Source organism: Rhamphochromis longiceps, linkage group LG1 (assembly GCF_057381845.1).
Source record: "Rhamphochromis longiceps isolate RC_006_pf linkage group LG1, R_longiceps_female_GT1.1, whole genome shotgun sequence".
Taxonomy (NCBI): Eukaryota; Metazoa; Chordata; class Actinopteri; order Cichliformes; family Cichlidae; genus Rhamphochromis; species Rhamphochromis longiceps.
In genome coordinates, this window is record NC_140557.1 from 2,760,015 (window position 1) to 2,780,238 (window position 20,224).

The following is a 20,224-nucleotide window of genomic DNA, read 5'->3' on the forward strand; positions in this document are numbered from 1 at the left end:
CCCTGCATCCTGATGATGAATAGACCTTAAAAATAAGCTCTGCTATGCCCCAGGCATACACAGAAATGTGGCTCCTCAGGATAAAGAGGAGGCCACGTGTGCTGATAATGATGATGATAACTATTGGTTATAAATTTTTGAATATCGAGCCATGTTCAGGTTAACGCCTTTCAGATAAAAGAAAGCAGGGGAACGGGACTAACCCATGAACAGCTGAACTTTGTCAAATAAACAAACTAGTCTCAGGATGGAAAAAGTCTTTACCAGAATCACTCAGACACTTCCTGTTTATTTAATGATGACGAGGGAAGTATTTCAGTATTTCTGTTGCCTTGGCTGGACTGCATCTTCAGATCGCTCCGCGGCTGGTTTCAGGGCTGAATTTCTTCACCGATTTCCTTTCTGTCTTTTTTTTCTTACTTGTTGAATCACCCAACTTCCCCAAAGCTCCGGGTCATGGACTGCTGCCCTCACATCCTGCTGTGAGATTGCTTCACACAGTGCTGAATTCCTTCTTCCATTGCGAGAGTCTGAAATAGCAGAACAGACCCAAACCATGACACTACCACCGCCATGCTTCACAACTATCAAATCTAGCTCACGGCGTCTGATCCAAAACGCTACGATGGCGACAGCCAAAATATCCTTTGACTCTGCACGACAGCATCTGTACATCGTTGATATACAGTCTATGCGTCACTGAGGATGAACTGGTCCAGTGTCAGACAAAGAAGGATTATTTTCAACTGTGAATCAGGCAAAGCTGCTCTGATAAAATCACTAGGTTTACAGTATACACCCAGGTGCTCTGCAGGGCTCCCCACACTTCCAGGCTTTAAACTATATGCCTCACTGGTGCATATTTATGTGTGTTTGCTTATTTTAGATATTTTCTACTCTGTTGTCCTCGATGAAGCCTCGAGCTGAAACGTGTTGGTCACGTAATGAAGTCTTTCATTACAAGCGTTGCTGTAGCTTTGGCCTCTTCAGGTTTTCTCCTCTTCTTCTACGAGCACTTTTGAAGGAGGCGAGGTTGAACGCTCAGCTCTGTGCCTCGCAGCCACAGTGAGCTTTGATAGGCCGCAGCGACACCTCCTCCTGCCCTGTCCGCCCTGAAAGCCAGCTCTTTGCAGCACGGGCGGATAAGCAGTGGAGAAAATGGATGCATGTTGCACTCCTGGTGTTTTCTGCGCAGGTCTGAAACTCGTAAGTAGATCTTAAACCGAGTAAAACTGAATTTCCTCCATTTGTAGCCATCTTATTTACTTGATCTGCTGAAGGTGAAGCACTTGCTTGTTTATTGGTTGGATGATAATGTCTCCTTATTACTGTCACGTAGTCATCGCACTGATGCTGAAGCAGCAGAAACAGATGTATTAATGTGATCCTTTTGAGGCCTTTATAGGTTGTTTTCAGTGTCTTAGTTCACTAAGTAGTTGTCTAAGTAATATATGTGCACCCAGAAACACGCCATAACTGGGCGTTGTGGAAACACACAGAGCTGCACTCCTCTCCTTTGCAGCGCAGCTCCATGCAGCACTGACACACTGCCACAGATTCCTGCATGCATGTAAATCACAGTGATTAGATGATTCCCAGAGAAGCCGTCTCAGGACACGTGTGACAGACAGCTTTGAAACACGCCTGATCTTAAAAAGCAGGTGACACGGGTACGTTCATCAGATCGCCTCCCGCAGAAAGCCTGAAACGGCCTCAGAGTCTGAAAGCAGACACACACAGAGGAGTGAATCACGTCTGTGTGTGTGTGCTGACTCAGCAGGAGTAAGATTACAGAGAACGGTGTTTAAAAGCACCACAGAGAGCCTTTTGGCTTTACTATTCTTTATATTCTAGGATTTGCTGAATCTGATTTCTGTTTTCCTAAAACAAATAAAAATAAAAAAGAACAGCATTTCCATCTTAAAATGATAAAAACAAAGAGCAAAAATTCCAGAAATTCAGGGAATTATCAGTTTGATGCTGAAAATATCCTGATGTGGGCACCAGGACTTCATGTTTGGCCACCTCGCCTTCACTTCTCCTGCAAATCTGTCCATAAATTCCTGAGCAGCTGCTGAAAACTATCTGAAACAGTCACACGACGCTCTTCATAGAGCTGATAATAAATATCAGGAGGCCTTTAAACAGTTTTGAGTCAGACTGAGAAAATAATTCATTCCTGATTAAAATCTCTCCGCATCTTGTGTCCTGCTGATGTTTTTCTGGCTGTTATTTTTGCTGTGAACTGTCACACAGTGGGAGCTGCGAGCGCAGAGAAAGTGGGTCAAACTGTCGGCGTGACTCATTAACACGGAGCACAAAAAGAGGCGGAATGTTCCTTTAACGGCGGCTCTGCGGGGCCTGCACGTAGCTCACGCAAGCAGCGCAGCGTGTGTGTGTGTGCGTGTGTGTGTGTGCTACGTGCAGCTCTGTACCCCTGCACACACGCTCCGCCCACAGCCGTCTCTTTGTTATCTCTGCAGGATCACACCGCTGAAACTCCGCAGATGTTCCTGCGCAGTAATCGAGCCTTAGCGCGAAATGCGCAGGCGCAGCAGATGCGTACGCGGTGCTGGTGTGTGTGTCCTGCAGCTTTGCCACAGACGGTCGGTCCGCTCCTGCTCACAATAAACAACAGTCCTCGGTGGGGTGTGTGCCTGCGCTCCAGACCTCCGCCAATCAGAGCTCAGCTCCTCCCCCACGTGGTGAGCTTGTTTACTACGGGGCTCGAGCGGCACCGCGGGTGCTGATGGGAAAACCCGGCGCGGATCGGGGAGCACCAGAGTTCAGAGTTCATGTTTGTTAGTCTTCGATCCTCCGGACTGTGTCACATGACGTTCTATGACGTCATAAACTCAAGGAAAGCGGGTTTTGGAGGCTCGTGCTTCTCTGGTGTACGTGACTCTCACTGGGGATTGTTATCCTTCAGCAGGAACATAGCTGTGGTTTCTTTCATCTCATCGATATCTCTAAAATTAGAATCCACCTGTCTGAGAGTGAAACACTCGTTCATGCATTTATTACTTCCAGGCTGGACGACTGTAACTCATTATTATCAGGATGTCCAAAAAACTCCCTGAAAAGCCTTCAGCTGATCCAAAATGCTGCAGCAAGAGTCCTGACAGGGACTAGAAAGAGAGAGCAGATTTCTCCTGTTTTGGCTTCCTGTTAAATCCAGAATTCAAAATCCTGCTCCTCACATACAAGGTCTTAAATAATCAGGCCCCATCTTATCTTAATGACCTTGTAGTACCATATCAGCCTATTAGAGCACTTCGCTCTCGCTCTGCAGGCCTACTTGTTGTTCCTAGAGTATTTAAAAGTAGAATGGGAGGCAGAGCCTTCAGTTTTCAGGCCCCTCTTCTGTGGAACCAGCTTCCAGTTTGGATTCAGGAGACAGACACTATCTCTACTTTCAAGATTAGGCTTCAAACTTTCCTTTTTGCTAAAGCATATAGTTAGGGCTGGACCAGGTGACCCTGAATCCTCCCTTAGTCATGCTGCAATAGACATACACTGAGACCTCCTGTCTACCCCCCTCCCTGATTCTGGCTCTGTTGGAGGTCTCTTCCTGTGCAAAGCGGGTTCTTCCTTCTCACTGTCACCGTGTGCTGCCCACAGCGGATTGTATGATTTGGGGGGGTTTCTGTAAAGCACCTTGTTGTTTCCTGACACAGTGAGAGCATAGAAAAATGTTCAGAAAGACCAAACAGTATCTGAACCTCTGTGTCTGTGATAATAACAGTGTGAGTGTATTAACTGTAAGAATTGTCAAACTAAACATCAAATTTCAACTTTGAAGCCAAAGTTTGTCACCCAGCAGGACTCAGAGTACGTCTACCTCAGAGCCTCATCAACACTGAGCTTATTATTCCCTCTATTTAAAATCATCTTTATTTGGAGGAATGTGTCATCTCACGTCTGTTTCCTTTCATGCTTGTGCTTTCACTCTGGTATGTGTTTTGTCCTGAGGGGCCACTCTAGTCCAAACTGGTGATTCACCGTTTAGTGGCACAAAGAAAGAAAAAGAAATCCTCCGACATCTGCGAGTCACGACGGTAAAGTTTGTGACTGACTGCATAAAAAAACACAAATAACATAAAGGTGGAGGCAGCAGGTATTCTTCTCACCTCAAATTTAGGATGACGGATTCTTTATCCAAAAAACTCAGAAGATTCCCGTTACAGCAGCAAACACAAACATACAGCAGCTTCATAAATGATATGAGTAAAAAGCTCCGTCTGCGTTTCAGGTTCAAAGTTTGGCTCCACTTCTGAAAACAAATCTGAACTTTTTAAATAACCCTGTAAGCAAACTGAAGCGATCACATGACCGCGCTGACAATAGAAAACTGCGTTTCAATAACAGCAATGTCTGAGTTTATGTATTTCACTTTTACTTAACCAGGAGGAAAAATGCTCTAGAGAGCAAAAACCTCTATTCCAGTCACATCATCACAGCTGTGATCAGCAGACGTTTAGCCAAAAACAACAAAGAGCATATCAAGTCAGCTGCTTTGTCCTGACTAAATGCTGGCAGGTCGTGTTTGAAGGCCAAGAAAAACCATGAACAGGATTCATCCAGCATGAGCTCCAGCAACAGGAAGACCGAAGGAGAGAACTTCCTCCACCTTTTTACAGGATGTAGGTCAGTCAGTGAGAACAGAGCGAGAAAGGTCAAAGGTCGAGCCTGTGGAAGGACAGACAAGCCAAGATAATCTAAATCAGTAAGTTTGCCACATAACATGACACAAAAAAGCTCCATAAAAGTTACAAAATCAGAGTAGCATAGAATAAAATCCAGAAAATAACCCAGTAGAAGAGCTCTGCTCAGTAGAAACCACATAAAATAGAATAAAAAGATTTCGTGACCTCGAAGGTGAGAGTTTCTTTCCAGCTTCACAGAAAAACCGAACCTGAACCAAGTCCTGTCCACGACCTCTCTAATTAAACTCACTGTGGAGGTGGTGGGTGGGGGCTCTGCGCTGACCCCTGTGTGACCCGCTCAGCTGCCCCTCTGTTATTTTGAGTCTTCACTTGTGGCTTTTACAGAAAGCAGGGTCAGGGTCCCCGGACCTGCAGGGGAAAATGTGCCGGTTTGAATATCAGCCCTGCCTCCACCCTGCCTGCACCACCTCCCTGTCAGCTGAAAGATGCTGAGTGATGCCCTCCTCCCCCCATCCGCCCCTCCTTCGGTTTGGGTGGAAAGTTCCTACAGCAGCTGCTTTGCCTGCGTGCAGCTCTGAGGGTTTCAGGAGCTCCCGTCCAGCCGGATCCAGTCCGGGTCTTGCAGGTCTCTTGTCCCGCACTGAAAGTGTTGAACTGCAGCCACACACACTCTCCCTCACACACACTCTGAGCTCTCATTGAACGGCAGCAGACACACACTCAGGAATCCTCCGAGTCTTGTTTTTGGTGCTTTTCTCAGTCTGCAGGTAGGTGACAGCTGCTCGCTTTAAAGCACTTTTACTGCTCTCAGAGTTTTACTGCTGAAGCATGCGCAGTGCGCGTGTGTTTTTATTTATTTGTTTGTTGTGTGTAGACTGTGTGTAATGCTGTGAGGATGGGGCTGCTGGGAGTTACAGCGTCGGGCTGACTGCTTCTCTTTTTCTCACTTCTTCTGTTTGATAATCATTTTTTTAATGAAGGATTTTTTAGTTTTTTGTGAAAAGGTTCATATTTTTGTGTCCTCCTCCTCTGCGTCGTCCTTCCGATCAAACACAGCGTGAGGAGTTGGAGGAGCCTCACTTTGTGTTTCAGGAGTTAATGATCAGCTGCAGAGTTGCTATTTTCCTGTTCATGCGGGGCTCTTATTGTGGAGGGACGAAGGAATCCGATTGGTTATGTGTGCGTGGGTGTGTCGGTGTGTGCGCACTAACAGTCTGAAGTGCTTTATGTTGAAAAGCAAGGATCCTACAGGAGTGATTCCCAAAGTGGGCTCCGTGAGGCTGATTTTAGGAGTTGTTTGCACTTCCTGTTAATTCCATTTTACAGAAACTGGCTGCAGTTCAGCCAGAGGAGAAACAGAGCACGCTCTCACGGTAAAACTCGGTGAATATAGGCAGACAACTTCTAATATGATCAGTAACTCTATGGAGACGCAGGACAGAAATCGAAATACCACATTCATGAGTGGCGTGTTTCTGAGACCGATAAAAATTTACTGATTTAAACTAGAACTAGAAAAAATTGCATTTCCTGCGAAAATGCTGTGTGGATGCCTTAACGCGTAAGATGTCTGCTGAAAAAAGCTGAAAAAGTTAAAAAATTGCAAAACGTTGTATGGCAGTGAAGAAACTGAAAATTTTGCAGAAAACAGGTGAAGAAGCAGAAATTGTTTGCTGAAATGTGGTGAAAAAAAAATGTTGCCCTGAGCAGGATTTGAACCTGACCCTCCTGGTCTCAAGGCAGCCACTTGTCTCACTGAGCCAAACTCATTCTGACAAAGAACATGTGGAGAGACTGACAATTTTGCTGAAATGAGCAGAAGCTGCTGAGAATTGTGCTGATATGAGGTGAAAAGGCTGAAATTTTTGCAGAAAAGAGGTCAATCAGCAGAATTTCTGCTGAAAACAGGTGAAGAAGAAGAAAGTTGCGCTGAAAAGAGATGAATAACCAGAATTTCTGCTCAAGAGTTTTTTTTCTGAAAACAGCTGAGATTTGTGCTGATAAGAGGTGAAAAGGCTGAAAATTTTGCAGAAGAGGTGAATAAGCAGAATTTGGGCTGAAAAGAGTTTTTTTCTGAAAACAGCAGGAAAAACTGAAAATTCTGCTGAAAATGGGTGAAAAAGCTGAAATTTGTGTTGAAAAGAGTTAAAAAAGTTTTACTGTTAACTGAAAGAAATTTTGCCATAAGCGGGATTTGAACCCCGGCCTCCCAGTCTGAGAACGGATGCTCATCTCACTGAGCTAAAACACAGGTCAACCCGGCAAGGAAAATCAGTGAGGCCACTGATAATATGGCAGAAATGGGCAAAAAATATTGCAAAAAAAAATTCAATATCTCAAAAAGTATAGAAGTTATGAGCACCAAAAGTCATAGCACGCATTAGCAGAAAGAGCAGAATTTTTTAAAGAAGAATAATTTGAGGGCATCCACACAATAAAATAGAATAGCCCTTTATTGTGATTGCACATGTAGATAACCTCCAGCTGGGTGTTAGTGACGCTCCTGACCTCTGCTGGAGACATTGTTTGGAAACAGCTGACGTCCTGTCCCAAGTCATTAAAGGTACTTCATGTGAAACAGCCGTGCAGCCGAAACCACTTTCAAACCTTCTAAAGTCAGTGAAACGTGTGTTTGTGCTGCAGAGAGGTCGCCTGAAGCTAAAACACGGGCGGACTGCGCTCTCGTGTAATACCACTGTGAGCCACAAGGTGTGTAAGACAAGAACACGCCAACAATATTTAACCGCGTGTTAGCGCAATATGTGTGTGTGATTCGTATTTCCACTAGGGCTGAACGATTATGGAAAATAATCTAATTGCGATTTTTTGCCCCAATATTGCGATTGCGATGCGATATGCGATTATTTTTTAAGGTCTTTGTCTTCTGTATTATTAAACAAAGACAAGCAATACATCATATAGTATGGCCAATACTATATTACATTAATTTTAAACTGTTCTTTCCTGGAAGACAGACCTCTGTTATGATGACATGAGGTGATGCATGAATTGATGACTGACATTTTTATTTAACTTCTTCAATCACAACAGTATATTTGAACATACACAATAGTTTATTTTTAGCTTACAAACATCTGAGCATAAAGTGCTGACAAGGAACCCTGGTGTAAACATTAAAATGAAAGTCAGTACAATGTGCAGATTGCAGAAATATACATAAACAAAATCAGTGGCTTTACCACACTCAGTTTTTCGACATCTGTGAACTACTAGACAGTCATTCAATTAAAAAAATAATATTAAATAAATCAAACTAATAAATAAAAAATACACACATCTTACTGATCTCTGCAGTCAGTAACATTACACATAAAGTGCAAACATAATAGCAATTGTATAAACACACACACAAACACGCCTTTAAAATTTAAAGGCGTGAAATTGGACGGTCTAGCCTTCTGATTAGCTAATCAGAAGGCTAGTTCTGATTAGCGTCACCGCTGTCTCGGTGGAGTTTAATAAACTCGGCCGTCTGCTTCTTGCTATCTAAAATATAACCAGACACTGGTGTAAATTCTCGACTGTCTCATACTTCTGTTTAATAAGTTTTCTGTTTGACGTTTAGTCAGCTGTGTGAAAACCAAGGAGGAACCCACCCGGGGGATTAATAAAGTTTTATTTTATCTAATCTAATAACTTTAATCTCAGCCAAACCGATTTACTCACGAACAAACAAAACACTGAAAAAAGCCCAACAATAACATTTTTAGGTTGTCTAAGTGACTTATATATTACGTTTAACCCGAGCAGCGAAACTCCGCGGTGATCTGAAAATGATGTGCCGGGAGTTGTGCCGTTCTCGGCCGCATCAGTAACCCTCGAGCTCCCGGCTAGCTGTCGAGCTGGTGGGTAGCAGACGCCTCTGAAAACGTCGAAGCACTTTTGCAAATATGGGATATCTTGATAAACCGAGCAGATATTTGATGTTTACACAACTACTTTCTCGCCTGAAAATATGTTAAAAGTTTATTTTGTGACCCAGAAAGATTAGTATGAGTAATTTTAAAACTTAGTAGCGGCCGCCATTGCTGGAAACTGGAGTTTGGCTGGGCCGCGCTATGAATTCTGGGATATGGTAGTAATTTGGACAGCCTTCGGCGCGTCGCTGTGACGTAATCGGTCTACAAATGCGGCCTCAGGAGGATGCAGCCCATGAATTTGGACATGTCCAGAGTATAATTGCAGCCTTTGCGGTTAGAAAATTGCACTTGATCATGTCGCGATATTATCGCAAATGCAATATATCGTTCAGCCCTAATTTCCACCACGCTTGATCTCCGTGTTTGACCGCTGCACTGAAACATTGTTGCAAAGAGCTGCAGCGTTCTGGGGAAAGTTTTCATTGGAGAGTTTTTACAAAAAGCGTCTTTAATACTATAATACTGTGTAGATGTGTGTGTGTGTGTGTTTGAACTTTAAGGGACACTCTGGTGCTTTGGTCACTGACATCACCAAATAGGACACCATTTAAAGAAGTCAGCATCAGAAAAGTGTGCAGGGAAGAGTTCAGGATTGCCTTAAACTCCAACATCTGAAAGCCTGAAGTGAAGCTAAAGTATGTGGACGCCACCCCTGACAGCGCTTCCCTGACTGCTCGCTCTGAATGACGGGAAATGGAGAAATTGTTTATGCTGCAGCTTGTAATGATCATCAGCCATGGCCTTCCAGCTTTCTACCAGCTGTTTTTCTCTGCTCATTCAAGATGACAATCACCCCCCACCTCCACCCCACCCCACCCGAGGAAAGAAATACACAGAGGAACATGTCCACATACTTTTGGTCACACATGTTAACAGATGTAAACTGATAAAAAGAGGCTGATGGACAGTTACACCCATTTGCTCTCTTCATGTTAATCCTCTACGCTGTTAGTGACAGTGATAGTGAGCTGGTAATGACACACACACACACACACACACACACACACACACACACACACACACACACACACACACACACACACACACACACACACACACACAGCCTGACTGTAAATGACTCTGCAGCCTGTGACTCACTCAGATTTTAATCCACAGCCAACGTTTTCCCAGCAGAATGATTCAGATCCTCCAGTAAACTAAAAAACAACAACGATAAAAGTACACAACGTGTTTGTGTACTCGGAGTGGATATCTGCAGACTCACAGTTAGATAGGTAGTCCACTGGTGCCCAACCTGTGGGATGGGCCTCTCAGAGGGTCAGCAGATAAATCTTAGCCGTGAGTTTGTGCACAGATGCACTGTTTACACAAAGGCGGAGGTGTGGCGTTGGTCCTAATCCAACACGGCGTGGGCGGGGCATGCACGGTCCCTTCAGGTTTTCTTATCTGAATCATTAAACACCGTTTATAAATTTCTCCTCTGCTAATATCTGTGACCGAAGCAGACAGTGATGTCCTGCTGACGAGCTGCTGGTGGAGGTCCTGGTTCTGCAGCGGTTCCTCTCCTGGACAGAACCAGTACCTCCAGCCACAGCCCTGCAGGTGTTTTTCTTCCAGCCACATGGTGGTTTCCTTCACCTGCAGCTTCCTGGCTGTGCTTACAGAGACTCCTTTGTTTCTTGCAGACATGATACCAAAGGCTCGTCTGGGGAAGCGTTCTCCTCTTGGGGCACTTGTGACCTCTACCTGTCCGGGGGTCAACCTGGAGACTGGTGAGACTGTGGTGACGATGGTGGCAGCGGGACAGCAAGCGACAAGCAGAGCAGACGGCCATCTTGGATTAAAGGTGAGTGCTGGTCCTGGATGTTGAGCTGAGCAATAATGTGGGGAAAACGCAGCGTCTGTCCAAATTAAGAGTATTTCTGTTCGTGGAGGTTTGTGTTGACTGGCAGCTTTCTGAGCCAATCACAGTGAGCCGTGTCTGTCTGATCTCAGATGTATTTCCAGTGTGGAGGAGCAGGTGAATCTTCAGTCGACAGCTCGCCTTCATCCTGCAGCAGATCCGTGTCCTCCAGCATCGATGTCCCGAAAAGGTCAGACGCGTCCCGCCTCTGGTGTTTATTTATCGTTTACTCTGTGTTTACCTGTAAACGTGTTTAAACGCCGCTTCCTGTCGTCCTGCAGTCAGAGGAGTCCTCATGAGGTGGACATGAACGAGCTGATGGCAGCGATGGTTCTCAGCAGTTTGTCCTGCAGCCCGCTGCTGCACAGCCCCGCCCAGCCTGACCTCGCAGGTACACAACATCAAACAAACAAACAAGCAACACGTTTTTCCTCCACGAAGCGAGGCTGGAGGTGTTTCTCCCTCTGATGGTTTTTGTTGTTTTTGCTGTTTCAGCAGCTTCGATGGAATGTGGCGGCGGCGAGCTCTCCGACAGCGGCTACTGGAGCGTCGGCCACGCTCACCGAAGCCCGGCTCCTTCCCCGCCAATCAAAGAGTCCGATGCCAGCCCGGCCACGCCTCCTGATGAGGGTGTTGACATGGAGCTGGACCAGGTGCTGTTTGATGAGCCAGCACCACGGAAACGCAGGGTAAGTGGCGGTTTACAGCAGTCACGGAAAAACGATTTATTGATTGTCGAAGTGTCGAAGACCACGAAAGCTGCCGGTGGTGATGATGCGTTTCCTCCTGCAGAACTCGGTGAAGGTGGCGTACAGGTGTCTGTGGCCGAGCTGCGGTAAAGTGCTGACGTCTGTGGTGGGAATTAAACGCCATATCAGGACGACACACCTGTGGTAAGCCTCACCGGACGGCGGCTCCATTCTCTGGCGTTGCTCAGCCTCAGGACGAGCTAAATATGGAAGCTCGTTACTGCCAGAAACATTTGAAAACTTCAGATTTATATCTTTACATTTTTATATCAAGTCTGACCGCAGCTGCTCCCACACAGATATGCAATGTGTTCATATTTACATTTATTTTTTAAATCCTGAAATTTCAGCATTTTAATGAAATTTCTGACATCAATGGGCTTCCATATATTTTTAAAAACTGTATTTATATAAAATTGTTCTTCAGAAAGTTTTTCTGACAGTAAGGAAGGAATTTGTTTAATAATAACCTCTGACCTCTGACCTCTTACAGCCGTGGTGGCGAACATGAGCGCTGTTCCCGCAGTGAGGAGGATTTTTACTACACTGAGATCAACCAATGGGAGCATCCGCAGCAACGGTCTCCTCCCCATTCTGGACACAGCGGCTCCTCCCCCGCCTCACCGGCTTCCTCCCCGTCCTCGCCTTCCAGCCCACCAACACCGTCTCCACCGTCTCCCTCCTCTCCCTCCTGTGCCGCCCTGAGTTGCTCCGCCCCCTCGTCTTCTGGCAGCTTCTGGCAGGTCCAATCAGAGCACTCCTACCAGGTGTGTTGATGTTTTTTCGGCTGTAAAATATTAATGATTACTTTTATTGTTATAGCTAACTCGTATTTTTTTGTTTTTAGGCTCCTCCTCCGAGTCAACACGTGGTGTCAGCGGCAGCAGCCACACCATCCTGCCGTTGGACAGCCCCGCCCACCACCTGCCACAAACAGGTAAATCTTCAGAGCAACTAAGATCTGTATTTATAGGAACCTGAGAGAACTCGTTATTAACGGGTCGCTCCCGCACATCTGGGATCTCCATGTTTGATTTGATGTGGTTTCCACGTTTTTACGCCATCACGGGTACATTTATCCGGGCTTATGATGCCGCGAGGAGCACGCTAACTTGCGATCAGGGATCTGAACCTTTGTTATCTGTGAAAACATAAACACAGAAGTATCTAAATAGTCTCTGCTGCAGGCTCAGCACGCCCACAGAGGATAAACAGCGGAGCTCAGCAGGCGTGGGTGCTGCCCGTCTGCAGGCTCAGCTGATATCGCCCCCAACACGACGCGGATACCTGGATGTAAAGTCAGAGCAGTTGTTGATAAGCTGAGTTAATAATAGAACTTTGGCTGTTTTTAATCACACGGCTCTGCAGTAGGTGTCTGTGTCGCTGTAGTTGAAGCAGGATGCAGCTGCTGCTGGGGGAGGTGTGAGCTTAAAGGTCGAAAAACAAAAAACAGTTCGATCAGAAAGTTTCCCCAAAATTCAGACTTCAGTTTTTTAATAATCAGGTTTTATTGTGAAGGTGTGCTGAGCTCACACTTTGTGTCCTCGAAGCTACCGAGGAGCAGCGTGGACAGTTAGACACTACAGCTGCGTCGAATGGGCTAAAAAAAACAGTATCCGGTTACCATGACGTCTGGCACGAGATGTATCCTTCAGTGAGACCCACAGTGTAATTGGTTGGGTCCACGATGAGACCAGCTCACCTGTCCCCCCCCCCCCCCCCCCCCCAATTCAGAAAAAGGATCGTGAAGCAAACTTCTGTTTCATCCCTTTAATCCGACAGAATGAGTCAGACTCATCATTACTGCACCACAGAAGTTGTTGCTTCCCTGCTGGAGCGTTCGTAGGTATTTCAGGATCCATCAGAGAAAAAAGCTTCAATTAAAGCAGGAAAAGTTTGCTGCTGCTACCATGGCGGCACCCGGACACCGAACGTCTCTCAGTCTGAGGTGGAACCGACATAAAAACTAAAAGCGTCCCGCAGCAGGGTGTCAGAGGTGTAAGGTGAAATTTTGGCTCACTTGTGCTTTGGGCACAAAAACTCGGCGTGACAGAGCTCTGACGAAGCTGCTGCCCTCGGCCGGGTCTTTACGGCGGAAAGTCCACAATTAACCCAAAGTTATCCTTAAAGAAGAGTGAAGGTTGTGTCCTAACAGTGTGTGTGTGTGTGTGTGTGTGTGTGTGTGTGTGTGTGTGTGTGTGTGTGCACAGTGAGGCTCTGTCTTCATTAAAAACAGACTTTTCTGTCCCCGATCTGCAGAGGAAGCAGCACGGAGGACTTTCCCTGAGAATTTTAGGTTCTATCCAAGTTTTTAAAGCTAATTACGGTGCATCCCCCCCCACAGCCGGCTCTCTGCCCTCACTTCTCCAATTTGGTGTTTTCTCGGTGAGTGTGCACAGCAGCCGATTGTTTGCTTCCTGCCACCGCAGCCTGTTCAAACTGGTTTCATTCTGGAGAAAGGAGGGTGCGTACTCCTCCCTCATGGTTTCATTCAGGCAGGAAAATCCCCTCACATCATTTGTGATTAATTCTCCATGAGCTGTGCGCTGCAGAGCAGCGCTGCCACCTGCAGGCCGGCAGAGGACACTGCTCAGCGGTGACGGCTGTAAACAGCTGCTTCATGCACGACTGCACGACTGAAAACAGGCAGCTGGGCCTGAAAATAAAAACAAAACACCTCCTGACGACGAGCCAGACACACAATAACATGAACGTGTGGAGGCGTCTTGTCTTTTTCATCCTTCTGTGGCGATTTTATCTCATGTCTTCGATTCTTTGTCTCTGCTTTGGTCATTTTATGTTTGTTTTTTGAATTATCGTGCTTCTCTTTGACTTTCCAACGTGGAATATGAACACTTTAATCAAGGCTCCGTCCCCGAGAATGGGTCACGGCGCCCTGCTTCTGTTTTTTTTGTTCGTGCTTCAGAAAGCAACAGAGAAACAATGAAAAGCTCCAATCTGACCTCCTCTTCCTCTCTCTTCTTCAGAGTCTGTCATTCCGGGTGCGTTCGGTCAGTGTGGGAGAGCAGTGGCTGCAGCATCAGAGCGCCCCCTCCAGGTCAGTGCTTCTCTTTTGTTGAACAAAGACTGTATATATGAGATGGCTGTAGTCTATGAGATCCTCCCATTCAGCTGATCGCTGAGCTCAGTGCACACGTCCCTGATAACGAAGCCACGGGAGGAAAACTCGATGACACAGTGGCGTCTGATTGGCCAGCTGCTGTCCTATGTTGGCTCGAGCTTACAGCTTCCTTTCATGTGCGTGAAGCTTTAATCTTGAAGTCATTCGCTGACCCTTTTGTCTCCGTGTTTTTTCAGAAGGATTCGCAGCGAGGCCAAAAAGTGTCGTAAGGTTTACGGCATCGAGCACAGAGACCAGTGGTGCACAGCCTGCCGCTGGAAGAAAGCCTGCCAGCGCTTCCTCGACTGAGGCGATGGGAAGAGGCAGGAAGACTGGGAGGAAGAACAGAGGCTGGACTTTACTGGTGGATGTTTCTTTTAATGTTTTTACATCTGGAACCAGAAACGGTCCCAAACCTGTGCGATGAACATTTGGCAGCTCTGAAGCAGCTTTACACGTCCGCGTCACTTCCAGCTGAGCGCTCTGCGACTAAAGGAGCATTTCACGGTTTCTGCCGCTCACAGCAGCTGCTCTTATCTCTCTGTAAACACTTTGACTCTACTGATCTGAAGTAACTACACTCGGAGGTCAGTTTATTAGGAACACAGCAGCAAATCTGCCATCATAGAGGTTTCAACACGTCGGAGCTGCTTCACACGTATCCTGCTCAGCGATGTCGACCAAATAACAGAAACGGACGGCTGAAGTGAAGCAAAGGTTGAAGGTTACGTTTTTAATGAGTCAGATTTACAGACTGTCCAAGTCTGGTTTGGTGCTAAAAATCCAAATTTAAAAGAAAAGCAGCACACGTGAGATCCTGGAAGTCAGATTTTAGTTTGAAATCTCAAGCTCAGCGTCTCGCTGTGAGAGGGTGAAGAGAATATTTACAGCCAGTTTCTACAGTTTTTTCTTTTTTAACAAAAATTTTAAGCAGAAAATTCAGTGCTGCTTCCATTTTTTAAACTTGCTGCTCCTAATAAACTGGTGACAGAGTACGTAACATTTGCGTGCATATATACAAATAGAGCTATAATGAAAGAGTTCCTCTTGGAGCTAACACCTGGCACCTATTTTTTTGTTTCTTTTTGATATGTTGTATAAAGAGCAGAACTGACCGTCAGCAGCTTCTGATCGCTGAGACGTCGGCGAGTTTCTGAGAGGCTGAAAACACTTAAAACGAGACTTTTCTCGAGCAGGTTCTGCTGAAACGCGGCCGCTAACGTCCCGTTTCTCAACATCTCGTCTGGATTAAGTCTTTTTTTTTGTAATGTTTGGAAGCTGAAGCCATTTCCGTCTCTGTGCAGTATTGATCCGTTTACACAGAGTTATAATATCTATATTTTATATCTGCTCTTTTCTGAGATGTACATACAGATGATGTATTATGGGTCCAAATATGACGTCAATAATCAGTCTCACCGCAGCGAATACGAGACAAAGATGTGTTGATATTCTGCTTGTTTATGAAGCAAACGAGGAAGCTGAGGAGCGAAATCGTGTCATTTTTACCGTGATTTCTTTTCTACATGATGTCAGTCCTGATGTTGTAGTAAATAAAGCAGAAAAAACTCTGGAAACGTCTTCGGTCCTTTTATAATCTGAACAAATCGCTGTTTAAGACTCATTTAATTTTGTGTTTCTCACAATCTTATTTTCACAGATCCGAAGCTTTTTATGAATCTCAGTTTTTGTCTCTTGGTTTAAGGTTTTTAATTCTCGCAAATCTGAAATTTTTTCTTGTAAATTTGAGCTTTTTCTCACAAATTTGAGGGGGGGGATTTGTTTTTCTTTTGAATTTAAAGCTCAGAATATCAACCCCCACCCCACCTCTTTTTTAAAAACCTTTGTCCGTCATGATACCTGATGGAACAGAAGAGCTCGAATGCTCAGAGGTTCTTTGTGTTTTAAATAAAGTTTTTATTCATGACTCAGTAATCACAACAAACTGAACAAAAACTTCCGTAAACAATAAAAAACAAAGCAAACTGCCGCACACACCCACACAGGTGACCGCTGTAATAAATTATATGTACAGTCCAGGTCCATCCGGGACTTTGTCCCACAGAGGAACTCCCAGAGAGCCGGCCGCCCAAATCTAAAGAGAAGAAAAGACGACATTAACGACGAATAACACCAGCACAGAAGAAGAAAATGTGAGAATCTGCTGGAGCAACTTTATGTTGACTGCATCTTTATGCTGTGGTATCAGCATCTACTTTCACAAATCAGATCTTAAAGCCTTTTTTACTTATTAAACAGCATATTTATCTGTGGATTTTATTGTGAAAGGTCAAGGTAGGAAGTAGCTGCACTTCTGCATGTGTGTAAATGAAGAGACAGCAAAGTGTTTTTGAACGTTAAAACACGCACGCTGAGATAAAGGATTATTCTGAACAATCATGCAAAGCTCCTCTCAGAGTCCAAGCATTTAAAAAAAGGAATAAAGCTGAAGCACAGAAACACAGCAGAACGTCTGCCGCAGAGCACGAGGAGCTCGTCCCTGCTGCTGCGTCGTGTCGGCAGAAAATGTTTTAATGAACAAAAACGATTTTGGTACAATTGATTTTTAAGAGCTGCACTCAAATAAAGTAAACAAGGAGGGCCGATTCTGATGGACATGCGCACGTGTGTGTGTGTGTGTTGTACTTGCCATTTATCAGTTTTGTTGTGGGTCGACTCGCTCTTTCCATCACAGGCGACAATCTTGACCTTGTCGACCTTCACGAGCTCGGTGACCTCTCTGAACTCAACGTCATTCAGAACGAACGTCCACACGTTGTCGCAGAACCTGTATGTGTTCAGAGATCCCTGAGAGGTGGAGACAGAGACAGAGGCGGGGTTGGATGATTTTTTTTTTAGGAGGCGGAGCTTGAGAAAATACAGATGGACTCACCCTGAAATTGACCCTGTTGCGGACTCGGTTGGCGAGCGCTGTGTTGATGGCTTTATCGAACTGGAGGAGGACCTGAAGAGCGAGCTGAGGAGTTATCTGCTGAGTCTGAACACACACACACACATTTATTAGTTTAAATTTAAGATTTTTAAATAATAAACAGCTCAAAGAAATGGTGGGAACACGCGATCATTGTAGTAAAACACAAAGTCAGGTGAACATTCGAAGAAGAAACCACTGAATCTATTTCACCTGCACAGGTGCAAATGAAATGAGATGAACTCGAGGGCAACAACAAGACAACACTCACAAACAGGAATGTTGTAACAGCTGATGGCACACGGAACAAAAACAGAGAATTACTTTTGTTTGTGTAGTTACTCTCCTAATTTTATACCCAGTTCCTAAAATTATAGCCCAGCAGACCGGTGGGTGTGCTGCCACCATCTGGTAGAACTCGGTACAACAGTGAAGTGCAGCCATTCAAACTTGTGTTGGCATCTTTGCCAACACGAATTGTTTTTGAACTAAAGTCTTAACGCTTTGTTAGTTCTAAAAGGTTTAAGACTTTTTTGAAACAAGACTTTACAGAAAAATCAGAAGCACAATTTACATTTTCAAGACAATTTTTTTCTGAAGTGATTTAAACAGATGTGCTGTACTCAGGTCATCTGCCACTTTGCACTAAAGTGGTTTGGTCTTTGAGCACACAGGACTTTCCTCTGCCTCTGGAGGGAGCACTGATTGGTCTACGTGTAGTTAAAGAGTCAGATGTTTCCTCGTATTTCTCACCACCTGAAGAACAAACTATACTCTCCCACAGTGCGGCACACCTGAGAGGGCGAGTGTCAGAGCATGATGTGAGGTTCAGACGTGAAAAAGAAGCGTCAACTCGTTTAATTAAAAGGCTTTCTCACCCTTGAACCAGGTAAACAGAACCTTCATCACTGTTACAGAACAGTAACTTGTACGTCTGTGAACTTTGACCTCCCCGCTTTTATTCATCCCCTACAGCTCACACCTGCAAAATTGTAACCCCTCTCTGGTAAAAACTTGATTTTTTTGCTTGTTTTCTGGAGTCTGAAACATGGTACAGCTAGCAGGCTACTGTTAGCTCATCCGGCTAACAGGCTAGCGGGGAGCTGAATGCCACCAACTGGCAGCACTGGCTCCGTGTCCGCGGGCAGTGTTACCTGTATAAGCTCGTCCAGACTCTCCTGCAGGCTGTTTCCCAGCGTCGTGTTCCTGTACAGCTGATACGCCATTATGGAAACTCCGAATGAGCGAAAACCAGCAGCGAACTATCCTCCAAACACAGGACGAGCAAACGGAGCTAACTGCTTCCCTCCACAACAACAGCCTGAAGGACCACAAGCTAAAAAGCTAACAACACACTTCCGCTAAGATTTTTCGAAATAATTGTCATTCTGACTACGTAAAATAATTTATGCTTTTAAAATATCAAGTTGTTAGTCGTTGACATTTTAATTTAATATTTTAAATTCATTTTATTAATTTAGTTCAAAAGGTATTTTGAATATGTCAACAAATTTACTTTTATTAGTTTATAATCAATAAAATATTTCCTTTATGATTTTGTTAAAAGTTATGTATATAATTTAAGTAATTTTTATTATTTGTTTAAATATTTTATTAAACATTTTCATCTATTTTTAATATTTTAAGAGATTGTGTTACTTTATTCGCCTTTTTAAAAAAATAATTTCATGTTATTATGTTACAGTATTTTCAGGACTTCCGACGAGTGGATGTGATGATGTTGTGTTTTTGTCAACACTCATGTTTGCTCAGAAAGGATTTTTTATTTTGGAGTTTTATTTTGGAGGTGGCCTCTTCCTAGTGTGTATTGCTTACTTGATGCAGAAAAAGTCTGTCTTTTTCCTTCGAGTTTTCGTCCTTTTAAAAAATGATTTCATCCACGTTCGATTTCTACTTTGTTTGTACCAGTTTTATAGGGTTTCTAGTTATTTTTCAGTTTTTTGCTCGTCTTGTTTTTAAAGTGAAGCTGATGAGATATCACAGCTGTGATTGTAATAGGAAGCACTAGATGGCAGCAAAGCTTCAAACTGTAGAAACACTAACCTTCCTCTGCAGCTCCTTCATTTATGACAGCGGTTCCCAAACTGTTTTTGCTAGGCCCCCCTTTGTTTTACAAGAAAAATGTTGTCCCCCACCCCCCGGGCGCGCGCGCACGCACGCACAAACACATCCTCCAACCACACGCGCCCATTTTTTGCTCCATTGCGGTTTATTTCACAGCTCAAACATTTAGTAAACAATTAAGCAAATACAAGTAATCTGCAATAAATCACAGGTAGTAATAAAATAAACTTCTAACTCTTTCACGCTGCGTCCGCACCTACACGGGTATTTGTGAACACGCAGCTGTTTCGTCCACGTAAACGGCGAATCACCGAAAACGGAGATTTTTTTAAAACTCCTTTTTGCATTTATGTGTGGACGAGGAATACAGAGTTCTTCATGCAACGTCAAAGGTATGCGCCTTTTTCACGTCACGCTGTGGCCACATTATTGTTTACATGAGATGAATGGCAGATGGAGACAAACTACTGTTAATCTGACTGTCTGCAGGTTTTACACGCAGTTACTGTCCCTCCATTTAGAAAGGCAGAGGCGTCACGCTGTGATTATTTTATGTGTAGTTGGTTTTTTCCTGTGTAATAATATTCAACATTGCATCAATACATTTTTCAAAAAAAATGCCTCTCTGTGCAAAATGGGTTTAAAAACATAAACAGCTGTGGGATCCTGTTTGTCCGTGATTTGAACAACCCAGCGCTGCTCCTGATGCAGGGAAAACCAATCCTGCAGGGAGACCTACCTCTGTACCTGTGCAGGTGAAGCCAAAGGGAAGATTTGCTTCACCATATTTTCTAGTCTTTGGCTTAGAATGAAGTTGGTTTGGAAACGTATTCAGCGATGCTTCATCTCCTGCTTTGCGTTTGTG

General features: G+C 44.6%; 2 protein-coding genes across 5 annotated transcripts; one reads left to right on the forward strand and one right to left on the reverse strand.

Annotated features, from left to right (window-relative positions):
* The first annotated feature begins 537 nt into the window (after nt 1–537).
* Nucleotides 538–15,935, forward strand: znf395a (zinc finger protein 395a). 4 transcript variants are annotated; one of them, XM_085402588.1, is made up of 10 exons: nt 538–1,206; nt 10,255–10,415; nt 10,577–10,662; nt 10,754–10,863; nt 10,968–11,161; nt 11,265–11,365; nt 11,715–11,988; nt 12,069–12,158; nt 14,209–14,279; nt 14,540–15,935. In XM_085402588.1, exons 1-10 carry the CDS (start codon nt 1,167–1,169, stop codon nt 14,649–14,651), a joined length of 1,239 nt encoding a protein of 412 aa, XP_085258714.1. In that variant the 5' UTR covers nt 538–1,166; the 3' UTR covers nt 14,652–15,935. The 4 variants fall into 4 exon arrangements, with proteins under 4 accessions (XP_085258714.1, XP_085258665.1, XP_085258606.1 ...); XM_085402539.1 differs by having other exon boundaries at nt 815–1,206; nt 10,565–10,662; nt 10,971–11,161; XM_085402480.1 differs by having other exon boundaries at nt 1,063–1,206; nt 10,565–10,662.
* A 290-nt stretch (nt 15,936–16,225) lies between these two features.
* Nucleotides 16,226–18,611, reverse strand: gtf2a2 (general transcription factor IIA, 2). Its single transcript, XM_085402665.1, has 4 exons — nt 18,429–18,611; nt 17,236–17,340; nt 16,993–17,150; nt 16,226–16,437 (listed from the first exon to the last, which is right to left on the reverse strand). Coding segments are annotated over exons 1-4 (336 nt in total). The 5' UTR covers nt 18,501–18,611; the 3' UTR covers nt 16,226–16,436.
* Between the last annotated feature and the right edge of the window lie 1,613 nt (nt 18,612–20,224).

Bases quoted from the DNA above. Each gene is read 5' to 3' on its own strand.
- znf395a (XM_085402480.1), top strand. From the start codon at position 1,167: ATGTTGCACTCCTGGTGTTTTCTGCGCAGGTCTGAAACTC. The intron at 11,366-11,714 runs GTAAGCCTCACC...GACCTCTTACAG, and splicing joins ATCAGGACGACACACCTGTG to CCGTGGTGGCGAACATGAGC. The intron at 11,989-12,068 runs GTGTGTTGATGT...TTTTGTTTTTAG, and splicing joins AATCAGAGCACTCCTACCAG to GCTCCTCCTCCGAGTCAACA.
- gtf2a2 (XM_085402665.1), bottom strand. From the start codon at position 18,500: ATGGCGTATCAGCTGTACAGGAACACGACGCTGGGAAACAGCCTGCAG. The intron at 17,341-18,428 runs GTAACACTGCCC...GTGTGTGTTCAG, and splicing joins GTCTGGACGAGCTTATACAG to ACTCAGCAGATAACTCCTCA. The intron at 17,151-17,235 runs GTGAGTCCATCT...TCCACCTCTCAG, and splicing joins GCAACAGGGTCAATTTCAGG to GGATCTCTGAACACATACAG.